At 43.3% G+C, this 18,929-nt stretch overlaps 3 protein-coding genes across 3 annotated transcripts; all 3 read right to left on the bottom strand.

Annotated features, from left to right (window-relative positions):
• Positions 1 to 623: 623 nt before the first annotated feature.
• On the bottom strand, positions 624 to 3,111 carry LOC115512618 (protocadherin alpha-11-like). Its single transcript, XM_030313844.2, has one exon. It carries the CDS (start codon positions 3,078 to 3,080, stop codon positions 624 to 626), a length of 2,457 nt encoding a protein of 818 aa, XP_030169704.2. The 5' UTR covers positions 3,081 to 3,111.
• A 77-nt stretch (positions 3,112 to 3,188) lies between these two features.
• LOC116738184 (protocadherin alpha-10-like) lies at positions 3,189 to 11,944 on the bottom strand. Its single transcript, XM_032593870.1, has 2 exons — positions 9,450 to 11,944; positions 3,189 to 3,308 (listed from the first exon to the last, which is right to left on the bottom strand). The coding sequence occupies exons 1-2, from the start codon at positions 11,835 to 11,837 to the stop codon at positions 3,189 to 3,191; spliced, it is 2,508 nt and encodes an 835-aa protein (XP_032449761.1). The 5' UTR covers positions 11,838 to 11,944.
• Positions 11,945 to 14,657: 2,713 nt separating this feature from the next.
• On the bottom strand, positions 14,658 to 18,929 carry LOC115517255 (protocadherin alpha-10-like). The gene is given in 4 exon segments (XM_030320371.1): positions 14,658 to 14,673; positions 14,775 to 14,875; positions 16,449 to 17,414; positions 17,416 to 18,929. Coding segments are annotated over 4 exon segments (2,517 nt in total). The 5' UTR covers positions 18,850 to 18,929.

Raw genomic sequence — 18,929 nt, 5'->3', positions numbered from 1 at the left:
CACTCATATGAGAATTTTAAGATACAAAACATGAACATAAGGGAAGGGAAGCAAAAGTAATATAAAAGCAGAGAGAGGAACAAAACATAAGAGACTCTTAAATATGGAGAACAAACAGAGGGTTACTGGAGGGGTTGTGGGAAGGGGGGGTGGGCTGAATGGGTAAGGGGCATTAAGGAATCTATTCCTGAAATCACTGTTGCACTATAAGCTAACTAACTTGGATGTAAATTTAAAAAATTAATTAAAAAAAGAAAATTAGAAATTGTTGCTCATAAAGTGATGAGAGGAGAAACATCTTCTTTCACTATTTTATACCAAAACATTAGGAGAAATGGGACATTTATTGGCTAAAAACCTGATTCTTCTCATGATTAAAATTGGATTTTTGCCCCATTTGACATTTCATTAAAGGAAATTGTTCTTTAAAAACTTCATACTCATTTAAAACATTAATACTCAAAACAGAGGGGAGGGTGGGTGATGGGTATTGAGGAGGGCACCTTTTGGGATGAGCACTGGGTGTTGTATGGAAACCAATTTGTCAATAAATTTCATATATATAAAAAAAATACTCAAAACAGAGTATTCATTAAATTTTTCTATGAAATAAACTGGATTTTTCAAAATTTAACATAGACTTCAAAAGAAGAGGAATCTATAGAACTCACCTGCCCAGGATGATTTGATCCTGCCTCCTGCCTTTGCCCTTCGACTTCTCTATCCAGGCCTGGAGGAAGGCTGGGGCTAAAAGCCATGAGGTCGGTCTTGGGCAGACCCTCCCCAGAGCACACCCTCTGCCGCCTCTGCTGCGAGTACGACCAGCTCCCCACCGCGCTGGAACACACCAGCGTGGGCTTCCCCGCCGGCCCGCACGCGCCCTCGCTGGGCGGCGCCGAGCACCGCAGCGCCACGTACAGCAGCAGCGTGAGCACCAGCAGGCTGGACACGGCGCAGATGGCGATGATCAGGTACACGTTGACATCCACCAGCGCCGTCTCCGCGCCAGCGGCGCCCGCCAACACCCGCGACGAGGCCTTGGGCGCCTGGCCGCTCTCCACCAGCGACAGCAGCACGGTGGCCGTGGCCGTCAGCGCCGGCTCGCCGTGGTCCCTCACCAGCACCAGCAGGCGCTGGCGCGGCGAGTCCGCCTCGTCCAGGCTGCGCGTCGTGCTGATCTCGCCCGCGTACAGCGCCACGCGGAACGGGCTGCGCGCGCCACCCGCCGCCGGCTGCAGCTCGTACGACAGCCACGCGTTGTAGCCCGAGTCCGCGTCCACCGCGCGCACCTTCGCCACCACGTGGCCCGCGCCCACCGACCGCCACACCAGCTCGCTCACGGCGCCGCCCGCTCCGCCCGCCCCAGGCAGCGGCAGCAGCGCGGGCGCGTTGTCGTTCTCGTCCAGCACGAACACCTGCAGCGTCACGTTGCTGCCCAGCGGGGGCACGCCCGCGTCGCGCGCGCTCACTTGGAACTGCAGCAGCTCCAGCTCCTCGTGGTCCAGCGGCTGCAGCGCGTACACCTTGCCGCTCTCCGCGTGCACCGACACGTAGCTCGACAGCGCACGCTCGCCCACCCGCCGCTCCACCAGCGAGTAGGACACCAGCGCGTTCTCCTGCGCGTCCGCGTCCCGCGCGGACACCGTGAAGATGTGGCAGCCGGGAGGGTTGTTCTCCTTCACGAACACCGTGTACTCGGCCTGCGCGAATGCCGGCGCGTTGTCGTTCACGTCGGCCACTTCCACGGACACGCTGGCCGTGGCCGACAGCGAAGGCGAGCCCCCGTCCCGTGCTGTCACTACTAGAGCATAGTCCGACACGCTCTCGCGGTCCAGGGCGCTGTCCAGCACCAGCGAATAATAGTTCTTGAACGTGGACACGATCTTGAAAGGTACGTTGGGCGTTAGAGAACAGATCACTTGTCCGTTGGCACCGGAGTCACGGTCGGATACACTGATCAGCGCAATGACCGTGCTGGGCTGAGTGTCCTCTCGTACAGGGAGAGACAGGGAAGTCAAGGTGACTTCAGGGGCATTGTCATTGGCGTCTAAGATCTCTACCCAGACTGTACAGTGACTTGCCATTGGGGGATTCCCTTTATCTGTAGCCTGTACTTCAATTTCATAAAACTTGTTTTCTTCATAATCTAAAGTTCCATTGACCCTCACTTCTCCGCTATTTTCATCTAGTGTAAATAAGAGTTTTCCATTGGGTTTAACTGACATCAAGGAGTATGTTACCTCTCCATTGACTCCTTCATCTCGATCTGTGGCGTTTAGCTTTATCACAAAAGTTTCTTTAGCTGCGTTTTCCATCAATCTCACCTTGTATTCTGATTGCTCAAATTCTGGATCATTGTCATTAACATCCAAGACGTGGATGAAAAGCTGAACGGTGCCAGTGAGCTCTGGTTTTCCCCCGTCTGCAGCTGTCAGTAGCAAATTAAGTTCTGGAGTTTTCTCTCGATCTAGATATTTCTTTAATGTAAGCGACAGTCTTTTAGTCTGCTTACTATGTGTTGGTAGTTGTAAAGAAAAATACTCATTTTGACTTAGTCTGTAGGTCAATAGAGCATTCTCTCCTATATCTGCATCAGAAGCTCCCTCTAGAGGAAAATGAGAGTCGGGTTGCTTAGATTCGGGAATCAGCAGCTTTTGTTCTCTGAGAAAGAACACCGGTGGATTGTCGTTAATATCCCTTATTTCCACTTCCACATGGAAAACCTGCAGCGGCCTGTCCACGATCACCTCCAGGTAGATGCTGCACACTGCGCTCTGTCCGCACAGCTCCTCCCGGTCGATCCGAGAATTCACAAACAAAATGCCATTCTGCAGATTTACCTCCAGAAGGTCCCCGCCGCCTTTGGACGCCACCCGGAAAAGGCGCGGCACCAGCTCTGCCAGCTCCAGCCCTAGGTCCTGGGCAATTCGGCCCACGAAAGTGCCGTGTTTGGCCTCTTCCTGGACCGAGTAGTGGACCTGGCCGCTCCCAGCTTCCCATACTGTGAGCAGCAGAAGTGACAGCAGCAGACGCCGAGTGCGCAATCCCCTTCTTTGAGAGTCAAACATCGCATACGACATTGACTTCCAAAATAAGGTTCTCACACTTACAGTACCAGAGACTCCAGTTAAGGGTTAAAAATCTAGCTGAATTTTTGAGAAGTTTCAAAGAATCCTTTAACAGTAGCATTAGGCATGATGGAGTCGTTTTTGTACGGGGCGTTCCTGGCCGGTCAGACCAACCCTTGAAAGAACTACTTCAACCAAGTAAAGAGCGACACCTTGCGCCTGAATAGTGAGTACTGTACACTACACCATACATTATAGAATTTTACTTAAAGAGAAAAATATAATAAACTTCACACGTTTCATATTATTTTACTCCCAAAATAATATTTCCAAAGTGCTTATTTAGGGAACACTCGTATTATAAGTTATATTGAAACCGATGGTATGTGGAAAATGGCATTTTATTCTTAATATGAAATTGAAATTATTGTTCCTATGTTTGATTTAGAGTTATAAAATTGTTGTTTTACTTATCTACATAAATACACACAGAGTTTAATTCTCCAGGTAGCCTTATGAAAAGGTAGGGTTAAACATTTCCTAAAGATACTACTTCTCATATCAAAATGTTATCCAATTTGAATTGCTTTACTTCTAGTCTCTCTTGTTACTTTGGCTGCTAGGAAACTCAAAGACCAACTTGAGATTTTAATAACAACTCTTTAGTCTTTAAGTTCTGCATGTTGTGTTCTTATCTATGTGCACTTGCCTTCTATTCATATCTATTTAATTCCAATTATTTTTGTTATATACATTTGTTTTTGTTACAATCCTCTATCCTTTGAAAAACAAAAATATTTTTTCAAATTTAATGTTTAAAACAGAATTCATAATGGAAAAGTCTATGGATGTAGATGAAATTATATTTGACACACATGGTTTATCACGTAAGTTGCATTGTTAACAGTATTATGTGAGGTATCAAAAATTATGTGAGGAATCAAAATGTGAGGTATCAAAACCTTTATGTTAATGATATAGAAGGTGTCTTTCAATTATAAAATAAATTTTATTATAATTCAATGAAATAAATAAAAACCACCATGAAAATGTGTGTGCCATATTGGTATTTCCAAGTCACCAACACTGGTTTATGTATATCTGTCAAGATATATACATGAAAATAGCTGACCTGTTCCTTGTTGAAACAATTCTGGGTTTGGGATCATAAGTTCATCCATAACAAGGGAAATAATTGTAATTAACTCCTGTAAGTACCTAATACTGTGCTAAATATATATGGAGAAAATAACCAAACAATTCAACCAAATGACAAATGACTTTACTGTTTGTGTAAATTCAATTTCATAAAACACCAAGTAGAAAATGGGAATTGTTGATACAAGTTTTCATTGCATGAAGATGTAATTTGGTTATGTGTCTTCTGTCTTTTCATATAGACTTGGAATTAAAGGAGTCAAAAGAGAATATAATGGAAGTTTAAAGTAGAAAGTTATTTAGAATAAAGATCATTATAGCTTGAGTATTTTGTTGTAGGATTTAATTTTTTTTAATGTTTATTTTTGAGAGAGAGAGTGACACAGAATCTGAACCAAGCTCCAGGCTCTGAGCTGTTAGCACACAGCCTGACATGACCACAGCCTGACCCACAAACTGTGAGATCATGACCTGAGCCAAAGTTGGATGTTTAACTGACTGAGCAACCTGGGCACCGCTTGTTGTATGATTTTGCTGATTCATCTCTGATTTAAAAATATTTAAAAAGAGGTTAGAGAAGGAAGGAGCCAAAACACAAGAGATTCTTAAAAACTGAAAACAAACTGAGGGTTGATGGGGGGGTGGGAGATGTGTATTGAAGAGGGCACCTGTTGGTATGAGTACTGGGTGTTGTATGGAAACCAATTTAACAATAAATTTCATATTTAAATAAATAAATAAATAAATAAATAAATAAATAAAACCTTTTGAAATGTTACAATATAACAGGCCCACATCTAAAAAATAATAATAAATAAATAATAAATAAAAATATTTAAATGGCATACAAAAATTACTAGTACATGTATATGTATGTTAGTATTTTTCTTTATCTTGAACACACACACACATATATATACACTATGGCTGATATTATCATCCTGTTAGAACTCTTAGTAAATGCAAAATTCCTTCTTAAGAAACTAATAAAGCAGGTGTTGTATGGAAACCAATTTGACAATAAATTTCATATTTTAAAAAATGACAAAAAATCAAAAATTAGTAAAGCAGACTCTTCACTTTTTATAACACTGAATTTTCTTATGCATGTGTGAAGCAATCAGTTATAAGGGCCTCTAATCAAAATATAACATTAGATTACATTAACAGTAGATTTAACATTTATCTGAAACATGTTAGATTTATTTTGGAGAAAAAGGAAGCAAGAGATCTCCAGTCATTTCATTACAGAAATTGGGGATTGCAACGTTACATGCAATATGGAGTCGTGAAAGGTAGATAAAGAGATAAACATCATAAAGGTTACCCAAGCTAGATAATATTACATGTCTGAATTAAAACCAGATGTCATTTTACTAATTACTCTCCAGTAATATGTAGTGGGGGTTTTTTTGAGTTTCTGAAAGGATATAAGATGAACACCAAGTCACAAAAGAGTTTGATATAGGGCTGCCTGGGTATCTCAATCAGTTAAGCATCCAAGTCTTAATTTCAACTCAGGTCATGATCTCATGGTTGTAAAATCGTGTCCCATGTCAGGCTCTGCACTGACAGTGCGGAGCCTACTTGGGATTCTCTCTCTCCCTCTCTCTCTCTGCCCCCCCCACTCGCTCTCTTTCTCTAAAAATAAACACTTTTTAAAAAGAGTTGATGTGTTGTATAAACCAATGACCCATCTTTTGCATTTTGGCTGTGATATTTCAGGTATCACCATCTCAACTAGCTCATATAAAAGAGATCATACTATCTTTGAATTCATCTTTGGGGATGGGCTCAAGATCTGGCAATAAGCTAATGTCAAGAAGTTCATATCAATATTGTTCTTAACATTGATTCAGTAAAATTGATTGAAAGGAACTTTGTGCCTGACCTTTACTAAACCAATCTGATTAGTATTAAGTTTCAACTGTACGTCCTGCTAGCCATATATTAGAGTGCATGATTTAATGTTCTTCTAGTCTTCATAATCCACTAATAGAGCATAACAAGTCTGGTAACATTATTACTGAAAACATAAAACAGAGAAACTAATCTTGAAACATACTTAGAAACCCAGGAGGTTCTTAAAAATAAATGGATTAGAAGTAGTAGTCAACATTGTATTATCAAAATTATAGGATATACTCATGGATGTTCACTCTTTGCTATCATTGCTCATTAAAGTATACACAGTTATTTGATCACAGATCATTTGTCCAGTGAGCACAAATCTTACAGATAACAAGACTGAAGAAGACTGAATTCTGAAAAACCTACACACATTCAAAGATTTTCAGGGCAATATACACCTTAAAGCTGTTACTGAAGTATGACATTTTGGAAACACTTATTGAATCCTTTGTGGATGTTCAGGATCCTGGAAATAATCATATTATCACTTATATTTGTCCAAAACATCCTTATTCATAGCATGAAAAGGGCAGGGTCATTTTCATATTTGTCATTTGGCTTTAGTGTTTTGCTAGAACATTGCAGATCAGAATCTTACGGATTTTCTCACATATTAAATAATTCTTATTTATATTACTTCCAAAAATATATATATAGTCTTTACAATGGCAATTCTTCATTATCTACTGATTGAATAATATAAATACCTATCTCAATGTGGCATGAAGACATGATAATGTGATCAGAAACTCTTCTGAGAAAAAAATCACTTAACATTAAAAAACTCAATTCTGATCTCAATTATGACATTCTACAAAATTAAATATGACAATAATCATGAAGGCTTTTTCTTAAGCAAAACAGAAAGAAGGATTCACTTGTAAACAGTTTGTGCTTGACCTTCCTAGCCAAAACTATGCCTGATCAAAGAAAAGATTTACTGTAGTAAGCTGTATGGTGAATAAAAGAATGGCTCTGGAATCAAAAGATATGCATTTGAGTTTTAACTTTATCATGTGCTAGCTGAATGGCAGTAGACAAGCTACACAAATATCTTCTCATCGCTTAGTTCATCTTTAAAATTCAGGTAGTCACGTGTACTTTACAAGTTGTTATAAAGATTAAATAAAATTATATATTTTAAGTCTTTGCATATTGTCTAATAAAATGAAATAGTTCAAATAGTAGTGGTTTATTTATAGCTAGTGACTTTGTTCTTGTTCTATTTTGTAGCTTTGGAGGAAGAGAATTTCAGTGTGATATACTAGGCCCTGGTTTTTCCTTTTCTGAAGATTTCCTAATGTACATCTTCATAGAAATCATCTTTTTTTTCCTGGGTATAAAATGGTCACTAATGACGTCTCACCATTTCTATTAACTTCACCCTATTCATAACATCATTCTACTCCATATATAAATATATATAACTTATTTTTCACACAATATAGTTAAAAGATCTCTAACTTGTACACTGGAGCAAAAAAATAATAAACTTTTACATCAGAGAGACAGAGAGAGAGGGAGGGACAGAATCTGAAGCAGGCTCCACGATGCCAGAGCAGAGCCTGATGCAGGGCTCAAACTCAGGAAGTGACAGATCATGACCTGAGGTGAGATGGAGTCAGAGGCTTATCCAACAGAGCTACCCAGGCACCCCCTCTGTGATTCTTTAAGCAATTTACATAAATATAGCTTTTGGACAAAAAAAAAGTTTGCATCAAATGTATCTACAGTATACAATGTTAAATTGTGAAATGTGATCAACACCATTGTCAAATAGAAGTGCCTTTGTGTATATTTCATGGTTGTTATGCATAAGCTGTTTAAACCAAAGTCATTTCAATGACCAAGTGGCTTGGGGAACACATGAATCAGTATCACCTTTCCCCATTATGGGAACACTCTCTTAAACTCAAAACACAAAGGAGTGTGATTTTTTCTACCCTACCCTAAAAAATTTCCATACAGCCTCATAATGAGTCCCATGAATGTAAGAAGCATAAATATGATCAAATATAAAATAAATCTTCCAAATAAAGTAAATGGAAATCAATGAATTAATATGGAGGACAGCAGCAATAGATTCAACAGGCAATTAGCAAAACTGAAATTATATCGAGAAGTAAAGAAAAGGGCACCTGGGTGGCTCAGTTGGTTGAGCAACTGACTTTGGTTCAAGTCATGGTCTTGCCATTTGGTGTTCAGTTCGTTAAGTTCAAGCCCCACATCAGGCTCACTGATGTCAACACAGAGCCCTCTTGGGATTCTCTGTCCCCTTCTGTTTGCCCCTGCCCGGCTTGTGCTCTCTCAAAAACAAACATAAAAAAAAAGAATTACATAAAAAATGTAGTTTATGTGAAGCAGCTGAAGACTATGAAGAAAATAAGCTTGAAATTGTGAGAGACCTAAAGACAAAAAAGTAAAGTCCTCTTCAAAGTTAAGGCTGAAACTTCACCCAGTATCTCAAAGAAGCATGCCATTGATGATAAAGAAACGAAATTATTTATAAAAGGAAGCCACCTCAACAGCCCATGCCCATTAGTAATAAGCATATAGTTTATAGAGAAGTAAGGATTTAAATAGATTTCAAACTCAAAATAACTAAATTATGAAGTTATGCATTATTATGGTAATTTTGAATACATTTAATATAATTAGTGGAGGACATCAATTAGAATAAGAAAATAAATAGGAAGAATGAACTTGCTGCAAAGTTGAAAACTAGAAGATGTAAGCTTTGCCCATATCCTCCACTTCCCATGAGTGATCCTTGCTTTCTTTACAGGAGGATTTAACCTTTTTCATTTATAGAAAGTGTTAGCCATCTGTTTCATTATTGCAATTACTACCACTCTCATTATTTCCAGCAAATTATGTTCCAGGCATGTTCATGAAGACTGTAGTGAAAAGTAATGAAAACGGATGGACCTCCAATGTGCTTTAAAATAAACCACCCCGGGGCGCCTGGGTGGCTCAGTCGGTTAAGCGTCCGACTTCGGCTCAGGTCACGATCTCGCAGTCCGTGAGTTCGAGCCCCGCGTCAGGCTCTGGGCTGATGGCTCAGAGCCTGGAGCCTGCTTCTGATTCTGTGTTTCCCTCTCTCTCTGCCCCTCCCCCGTTCATGCTGTGTCTCTCTCTGTCTCAAAAATAAATAAACGTTAAAAAAATTGTTAAAAAAAATAAAATAAACCACCCCAAGGGAAAATACCAGAAACAAATAAATGAAGTAATAAATTTACAATAATATTGCTGAACATACTATGCAATTGACATCAAAAGGCATAAAAAATGTTCCAGAATTACTGTACTTACATCATTCCCGAAAATATCCCGTTGTTCTTCACTATCTCCAGAACTTGAACCGGGAGGAACACAAGGGCTGAAGGCCATGAGATCGGTCTTGGGCGGACCCTCCCCAGAGCACACCCTCTGCCGCCTCTGCTGCGAGTACGACCAGCTCCCCACCGCGCTGGAACACACCAGCGTGGGCTTCCCCGGCCCGCACGCGCCCTCGCTGGGCGGCGCCGAGCACCGCAGCGCCACGTACAGCAGCAGCGTGAGCACCAGCAGGCTGGACACCGCGCAGATGGCGATGATCAGGTACACGTTGACATCCACCAGCGCCGTCTCCGCGCCAGCGGCGCCCGCCAACACCCGCGACGAGGCCTTGGGCGCCTGGCCGCTCTCCACCAGCGACAGCAGCACGGTGGCCGTGGCCGTCAGCGCCGGCTCGCCGTGGTCCCTCACCAGCACCAGCAGGCGCTGGCGCGGCGAGTCCGCCTCGTCCAGGCTGCGCGTCGTGCTGATCTCGCCCGTGTACAGCGCCACGCGGAACGGGCTGCGCGCGCCACCCGCCGCCGGCTGCAGCTCGTACGACAGCCACGCGTTGTAGCCCGAGTCCGCGTCCACCGCGCGCACCTTCGCCACCACGTGGCCCGCGCCCACCGACCGCCACACCAGCTCGCTCACGGCGCCGCCCGCGCCACCCGCCCCAGGCAGCGGCAGCAGCGCGGGCGCGTTGTCGTTCTCGTCCAGCACGAACACCTGCAGCGTCACGTTGCTGCCCAGCGGGGGCACGCCCGCGTCGCGCGCGCTCACTTGGAACTGCAGCAGCTCCAGCTCCTCGTGGTCCAGCGGCTGCAGCGCGTACACCTTGCCGCTCTCCGCGTGCACCGACACGTAGCTCGACAGCGCACGCTCGCCCACCCGCCGCTCCACCAGCGAGTAGGACACCAGCGCGTTCTCCTGCGCGTCCGCGTCCCGCGCGGACACCGTGAAGATGTGGCAGCCGGGAGGGTTGTTCTCCTTCACGAACACCGTGTACTCGGCCTGCGCGAATGTCGGCGCGTTGTCGTTCACGTCGGCCACTTCCACGGACACGCTGGCCGTGGCCGACAGCGAAGGCGAGCCCCCGTCCCGTGCTGTCACTACTAGAGCATAGTCCGACACGCTCTCGCGGTCCAGGGCGCTGTCCAGCACCAGCGAATAGTAATTCTTGAAGGTGGACACCAGCTTGAAGGGGACATGGGGTGTTAGTGAGCAGGTAACTTGCCCGTTGCCACCAGCGTCATGGTCAGTTACACTGATTAGGGCGATGACGGTCCCCAGTGGAGCATCCTCTGGAACAGACAGCGATAGTGAAGTCACTAGCAACTCCGGAGCATTATCGTTAATATCCAAGACTTCTATTAAGACTGTGCAGTGACCAAACATCGGAGGATTTCCTTTGTCAACTGCTTCTATTTGAAGTTTCCATAATTTAGTTTCTTCAAAATCTATTTTTCCGTTTACTTTTATTTCTCCACTGTCTGAATCTATGTGAAAAGAGGCTTCTGTATTAGAGGAGACATCAGTTGCAAATGAATAAAGAATGTGACTGTTGGAACCTTCATCCAAATCCGAGGCATTAAGTCTAATAACCAGAGTACCGTTTCTCGAATTCTCCAGTAATTTTACACGATGGACTGCTTTGTCAAATACTGGGGCGTTGTCATTTGCATCCAGCACTGTGATGTGTAACTCTGTGGTACCTGTCAGCTCAGGTTTGCCCCCATCAGTTGCTTTGAGCACCAAGAGAAGCTTTGAAGCGACTTCCCTGTCTAAAGATTTTTTTAGTACTAGTTCGAGCGGTTTTACCTGTTCCTCGTTGGTGGGTACTTCCAGAGAGAAATATTCGTTGGGGCTCAGTTTGTAAGTCAGCAGAGCGTTGGCCCCGATATCTGCATCATACGCGCCCTCTAGTGAAAAATGAGAGTCAAGAGCCCTAGCTTCAGAAATAAACAAAATTTTTTGTGTCGCTGGGAACATTGGCGGGTTGTCGTTAATGTCCTTCACCTCCACCTCCACATGGAAAACCTGCAGCGGCCTGTCCACGATCACCTCCAGGTGGATGCTGCATTCCGCGCTCCGCCCACACAGCTCCTCGCGGTCGATCCGAGAATTCACAAACAAAATACCATTCTGCAGATTTACCTCCAGAAGATCCCCGCGACCTTTGGACGCCACTCGGAAAAAGCGCGGCACCAGCTCTTCCAGCTCCAGCCCCAGGTCCTGCGCGATGCGGCCCACGAAGGTGCCGTGTTTGGCTTCCTCCGGGACAGAGTAATGGACTTGGCCGCTCTCGGCCTCCGACGCTGCAAGGAGCATAACCGAGAGCAGCAAGCGCTTGACTTCCTGGCCACCTGATCCTGAAGCTAACATCCTGCTCTGTTTCAGGTTAGTAAATCAACGTCTCATGAGAGGAAATGTGTAGTCCTTTTAGATCTTTCTTTTGAGTCTGTTCCTGAGATCTCTACTGGATCTTAACAACATGGGTGTGTATAGTCTTTAAAACACCGCAACAGTGGAGATTCTTTCTGGTCCGTGAATAATGGTAATTTTCTTCTGTTAAAATAATCCTCTTCTTGGAGAACAACGACATCCCGTGGCTCAAAATGGAAGTGCCTTTGTGTTTATACTATTTCTTTCACCTATACTGCTTCTCTCAAAATTCCTTCATATATTGGTCCATGTTTTACTTTGTAGGCTTTTAATTCTTTATTTATACATTCCTTGTGTATGACCACTAGCTCTACAAAGGTAGTTTTTGTTTTACAAGTTAGAATCCTAAGAAGAGTTTTATCTTGGATATAGACATCTAAGAGGACGTACTATTACTGCACTAACTATACATTATCATGTATAATTATCATGGATATAAGCATGAAAAGTCCACATTTCTTGGTTATTAGTGTCATGTTTTTTAGACTTGTAGAAATTGATTACTTTGGAATGGACTTTTATTAAGTTTACTCCATTGCTAACACTAATTTCTATTGCTTAATCCTTGTACTATGTTAAATTATTCTAAACATTTAGTTCAGTTGTACACAGAATAATTCAAGATGCAAGTTCTCTAAGCTACCACCTCAACAGAATGGTGTTTCAAATCAATGCTGATATGCAAGCTATTTATCAGTTTACCCAAAGATTTATTTTATTTGATGTTAATGAATTTACCAAGTACTGACCCTTAGAAATAAAAAGTATATTTATCTTTGCCTCATTTTAAAGCTTTTTTTTTTTTAATTTTTTTTTCAACGTTTATTTATTTTTTGGGACAGAGAGAGACAGAGCATGAACGGGGGAGGGGCAGAGAGAGAGGGAGACACAGAATCGGAAACAGGCTCCAGGCTCTGAGTCATCAGCCCAGAGCCTGACGCGGGGCTCGAACTCACGGACCGCGAGATCGTGACCTGGCTGAAGTCGGACGCTTAACCGACTGCGCCACCCAGGCGCCCCTAAAGCTTTTTTTTTTAATTATAGTATCTGCTAAGGGTGAATGTTGTAGTTTCCAGACTGAAGAACAACTTATATTTGCATTATATCCACTACTATTTGAAAAATAATTTCTTTCTACCCCCCAACCCACTGAATCAGGAATTCAAGCTATATTTGTCTGATTGTTTACACACATTTTATTCCAAAAATGGTTTAAGGAGACTAGAGTATATAAAGCATTCCAAATCTAATTCATTCACTCAATTTTATTTTCCTGTTCTTATCTCAGATACAAAAACCAAATTGAAATTTGCATAGGAACTGTTATCTACTGCAATAAGCTTATCAGTCTTGTATGAAAAGAGAAAAATAGTTTAATCATTCTCAAGGCTGTTAAGAAACCAACCATATCCAGTATTTGAAATCCTTTTGATAAGATAGCAGCCACTGGGAAAATCCCAAACTTTCTTACTAAAAAAATATTGTAAATGGCTACACAAAGGAATCTTAGGTTTTATGTGAAAGTGAGCTGTAGTCTTCATTTTGGAACACTTTTTAAAACAGTGATTTGAGGGGCGCCTGGGTGGCTCAGTCGGTTGAGCGTCCAACTTCAGCTCAGGTCATGATCTTGTGGTTTGTGAGTTCAAGCCCCATGTCGGGCTCTGTGCTGACAGCTTAGAGCCTGGAGCCTGCTTTGGATTCTGTGTCTCCTCTCTCTGCCCAACTCCCACTTGTGCTCTGTCTCTCTTTGTCTCTCAAAAATAAATGAATGTAAACAAAATAAACAATGAAAAAATAAATAAAATAGTGATTTGATTATTATAGATCTATGCAAAAGATTTATAGTTATAACTACTTTTAATTATTTTTTAATTGTGGAAGCCATAAACTCAAGACCAACATATTCGCCTAAAGAAGAGCAAAAAATTTTAGCACATGGGGGGGTGAGAGTGACTAAATTCAGAAAAAAACATGACTAAGAAATAAATCCCCTTGCATTTGCTAATTTAAATAATCCAGTCCCTTTGAGAATGATGCCATACTGAAGGTCCATTCCATTTTTGGTTTAAGGAATTGGTTCATTAATTAAGTACACATAAAGTACACATTAAAGATCGTTTTTCAAGTCCCCAAATTCTAAGGCTATCATATAGCTAAATAACTATGGTATACCAGTAAAGCTATGGGTTGGTTACTGATCTTGACACAGACTATAACAAATACTATGCCTTGAAGAGCTGTAGAGTACTCATGATTAGCCTGAGTTTAATGGCATCCAATAAAGAATATATTAAACATGATTATAAAATTAAGATGTTATAACTTTAAAAGAAATTGACATATTCCTTTTTTGACAAGTATGTTAAAAGCAATTCGTGACTTGGAAAATTTTTTGGTTTCATTCCAAAATTTCAGTAATTCTAAATAGAATGAAAAGAAACCATCCATAAAGTTTTTTGAAATAGTTATCTTAAAACAGAGACAGAGGAAGACATTGTCAAACTAAAAACATAATGTGTCTTTACTATCTCCCAACTTATCCTGAAATCCCACCTTGTTTCCTCTCCTATTTGCACTACCTCTTGCAAAGACTTTAAAATTATTATGTTGCTGGGTAAAATGCTAATTAGTTATGTTAAATTTTTGGTGCATAGTTGTGTTTTAAACATGCCCCCCCAAAAAAGCAAAGTAAAATAAATAAGAATAAATTGGTAAACACACAATTCTGTGTTTCATTAATTGCTCAGATAAACAGATACCTTAGTATAAGACCTTTCTGCAAGGGGGATTAAATGACATTATAAAAGGCTGAAAGAGAAGGCAGATATAAAAGAAAGGAATTCTGTACACAAGTTTAAATACTTTGCATTAACTTACCGTTTGTAATCTCTGAGAGTTAGAGACTGGCCATAGGAAGTATTAACACTGAAGGCAATGCCATGCTTAAACTCCTGCCACAATTGTCTTTTCTGGTGTTCCTAAACTTGAATAGAGATTTCAAGGGTTTTTTTGTTTTTTTGTTTTTTTTAGTTTTTTTTTTTTGGGGGGGGGGCGGGGAGAGACAGAGACAAAGAGAGAGAGAATCCCAAGTAGGCTCCACACTGTCGCACTGTCGGTGAGGAGCCAATGTGGGCTCGAACTCATGAACTACAAGATCATGTCCTAAGCCAAAATCAATAGAGGGATACTTAACCAACTGAGTGACCCAGGTGCCCTGAGATTTCAAGATTTATGGGAAGCTTTTTGTGAGGCACATTCAGAGTAAAAATTCAGTCTGCATACAGAAAGGAAAAAGTATTGCTAAGAACCAGAGTCAAGATCGTAAACTAGTTGCACTGCTATTTTGGTAACACTGAACTTAAACAAAAATTAAATCATAGGGATCAGATAACATGTTTTAGAATGTAATAATGAATAGGATAGTGTTGGCATCCTGCGAGTTAATTATCTGGCATTTCTCAGTCCACCTCTTCCAACACAACCCTGTTTAAGATGACTAAAGTAGTTATAACCTAAATTGCACTTATATGATATGAAATCAGTAGGAAACATTCTAAGAGAACAATTCAATTTTCTCTTCAAATTTTTCATATTAATTTTGACTAAAGTAACTTTTTTGAGCTCCTTAAAGTGATTTTCAAATATTCTCCATTATTAAACATGATCATGACTCTTTCCTCAGAATGAAAAAGCTAATACTTGAATATCATAAGCAAGATTTCATGCTGATAGAGGAGTAGATGATGAAAAGCTACTGCGTAAAATTATGTTAATAACTATTACATAATAACCATTTTTATGTTTAATGTTTATTTTTGCGAGAGAGCCTGCGAGTGGGCGGGGGGTGGGGAGCAGAGAGAGAAGAGGACAGAGGATCCTAAGCAGGCTTCCTGCTCATAGGAGGGAGCCCAATGTGGGGTTCGAACCCATAAGACCATGACCTGAGTCAAAGTAGGATGCTCAACCGAATGAGCCATCCAGGTGCCCCAATTATGACATTTATGAACAAACTTTAAGTCTACATATCTTACCATTAAAAACAAAATGTAAACACTGCCTACTGAGGATATAGTATGCATTATAAGTTATATTGTTTCACCATCAAGAGAATTTACCAGAACAGTCTTTGTTAAGATAATAGGGTCATTTCAAAATTTAGATTTGAAAGTTAAATAAAATTAAAGTACTAATGAGTACAAATTAAATAAAGTACTAATCTCATAAATACTTGTAACATAAAAAAGACAGTGGTTTAAGGGAAAAAACCTACAAACTACATCAAATACTTGCATTGGAAATATAAATATTTAAAAATAGGTTGAATAATTTAAAAAATTGAAGTATCAAGAAAAAATGCATAAGGTACAATAGACAAAATACAACATGAACTTTAAAATAAATATTATATTAGGTATTACTAAAATATTTCATTATAGAAATATGCTATGTTATAAAGGATGAAGATATCCGAGACATACATAAGACGGGGGAAAGCGGTTAATAAAATATTATTCATAAGGCAACATATGGAAATAAAAAGTAATAACTCACCTTCCTTGAGTAGTCCTCTCCACTAGACTGTTCTTCCCTTTGCACATCTGGTACTGGACACGGGGTAAGGCTGGGACTAAAAGCCATGAGGTCGGTCTTGGGCGGACCCTCCCCAGAGCACACCCTCTGCCGCCTCTGCTGCGAGTACGACCAGCTCCCCACCGCGCTGGAACACACCAGCGTGGGCTTCCCCGGCCCGCACGCGCCCTCGCTGGGCGGCGCCGAGCACCGCAGCGCCACGTACAGCAGCAGCGTGAGCACCAGCAGGCTGGACACCGCGCAGATGGCGATGATCAGGTACACGTTGACATCCACCAGCGCCGTCTCCGCGCCAGCGGCGCCCGCCAACACCCGCGACGAGGCCTTGGGCGCCTGGCCGCTCTCCACCAGCGACAGCAGCACGGTGGCCGTGGCCGTCAGCGCCGGCTCGCCGTGGTCCCTCACCAGCACCAGCAGGCGCTGGCGCGGCGAGTCCGCCTCGTCCAGGCTGCGCGTCGTGCTGATCTCGCCCGTGTACAGCGCCACGCGGAACGGGCTGCGCGCGCCACCCGCCGCCGGCTGCAGCTCGTACGACAGCCACGCGTTGTAGCCCGAGTCCGCGTCCACCGCGCGCACCTTCGCCACCACGTGGCCCGCGCCCACCGACCGCCACACCAGCTCGCTCACGGCGCCGCCCGCGCCGCCCGCCCCAGGCAGCGGCAGCAGCGCGGGCGCGTTGTCGTTCTCGTCCAGCACGAACACCTGCAGCGTCACGTTGCTGCCCAGCGAGGGCACGCCCGCGTCGCGCGCGCTCACTTGGAACTGCAGCAGCTCCAGCTCCTCGTGGTCCAGCGGCTGCAGCGCGTACACCTTGCCGCTCTCCGCGTGCACCGACACGTAGCTCGACAGCGCACGCTCGCCCACCCGCCGCTCCACCAGCGAGTAGGACACCAGCGCGTTCTCCTGCGCGTCCGCGTCCCGCGCGGACAACCGTGAAGATGTGGCAGCCGGGAGGGTTGTTCTCCTTCACGAACACCGTGTACTCGGCCTGCGCGAATGCCGGCGCGTTGTCGTTCACGTCGGCCACTTCCACGGACACGCTGGCCGTGGCCGACAGCGAAGGCGAGCCCCCGTCCCGTGCTGTCACTACTAGAGCATAGTCCGACACGCTCTCGCGGTCCAGGGCGCTGTCCAGCACCAGCGAATAGTAATTCTTGAAGGTGGACACCAGCTTGAAGGGGACATGGGGCGACAGTGTGCAGGTCACCTGGCCATTAGCTCCAGAATCTCGGTCAGACACGCTGATCAGGGCGATGACAGTGCCTACCTGAGCATCTTCTTGTACCGGAAGAGCCAAAGAAGTGATAACCACCTCAGGTGAATTATCATTTTCATCCAGAATTTCCACTAAGACAGTGCAGTGACCAACCATAGGTGGGTTTCCTGTATCTGTCACATCTACATGAATTTCATAAGTGTTACTATCCTCAAAGTCAATAGCATCATTTATTCGTATTTCTCCCGTTTTTTCATTCATTAGAAATTTCCTTCTTACGCTGGATGGAACCAAAGCACTAAATGAATATATCATTTCTTTGTTTATTCCTTCATCCGCATCAGACGCATTCAGCCATATTACTAACGTTTGGTTCGCTGAATTTTCATACATTTTAACTTCATAAACGGATCGGTCACACATAGGCGCATTATCATTGGCATCCAACACCAAGATCAGCAGAGTAACAGATCCAGTATATTCGGGTTTGCCTCCATCGGTTGCCGTTAATAATAACTGAAGCTGAGGATTTTCTTCACGATCCAGCATTTTTCCTAGAACAAGCACTGGAAATTTGCCTTTGTCTTTTTTGTTTATAATATCAAGAATGAAAAACTCATTTGGACTGAGTCTGTAAGTAAGCACTGCATTCTCTCCAACATCCGCATCAGATGCGCCTTCTAGCGGAAATCGAGAGTCAAGCAGTCGAGATTCGGGTATTGAAAGCTTTTGTTCTGAGACGGAGAAGACTGGTGGGTTGTCGTTAATGTCCTTCACCTCCACCTCCACATGGAAAACCTGCAGCGGCCTGTCCACGATCACCTCCAGGTGGATGCTACACTCTGCGTTCCGCCCGCACAACTCCTCCCGGTCGATCCGAGCATTCACAAACAAAATACCATTCTGCAGATTTACCTCCAGAAGATCCCCGCGACCTTTGGACTCCACTCGGAAAAACCGCGGCATCAGCTCCGCCAGCTCCAGCCCCAGGTCCTGCGCGATGCGGCCCACGAAGGTGCCGTGTTTGGCTTCCTCCAGGACCGAGTAGTGGACCTGACCGCTCCCCGCCTTCCAGGCTGCGGCGAGCAGAAGCAAGAGAAGCAGGCGCCAGTCTCTTGGCCCCCTGGGTCTGTAGACCAACATCATACCTTTCTGCCGATTTACAAATTGATGAATCAGCGGTCTAGAACAACTGCTGTCTGAATTTTCCTATTCGATTTCTTACA

Source organism: Lynx canadensis, chromosome A1, assembly GCF_007474595.2.
Source record: "Lynx canadensis isolate LIC74 chromosome A1, mLynCan4.pri.v2, whole genome shotgun sequence".
In the NCBI taxonomy this organism is placed as follows: domain Eukaryota; kingdom Metazoa; phylum Chordata; class Mammalia; order Carnivora; family Felidae; genus Lynx; species Lynx canadensis.
The sequence above is the reverse complement of the archived record's forward strand: the minus strand, read 5'-3'. Positions and strand labels throughout refer to the sequence as shown.

What these genes read in the sequence shown, in the direction of transcription:
- LOC115512618 (XM_030313844.2), bottom strand. Translation starts at nt 3,080, where the DNA reads ATGTCGTATGCGATGTTTGACTCTCAAAGAAGGGGATTGCGCACTCGG.
- LOC116738184 (XM_032593870.1), bottom strand. Translation starts at nt 11,837, where the DNA reads ATGTTAGCTTCAGGATCAGGTGGCCAGGAAGTCAAGCGCTTGCTGCTC. An exon ending in GGGATATTTTCGGGAATGAT is followed by an intron (nt 3,309 to 9,449) that starts GTAAGTACAGTA and finishes TGTATGGTGTAG; the next exon opens with TGTACAGTACTCACTATTCA.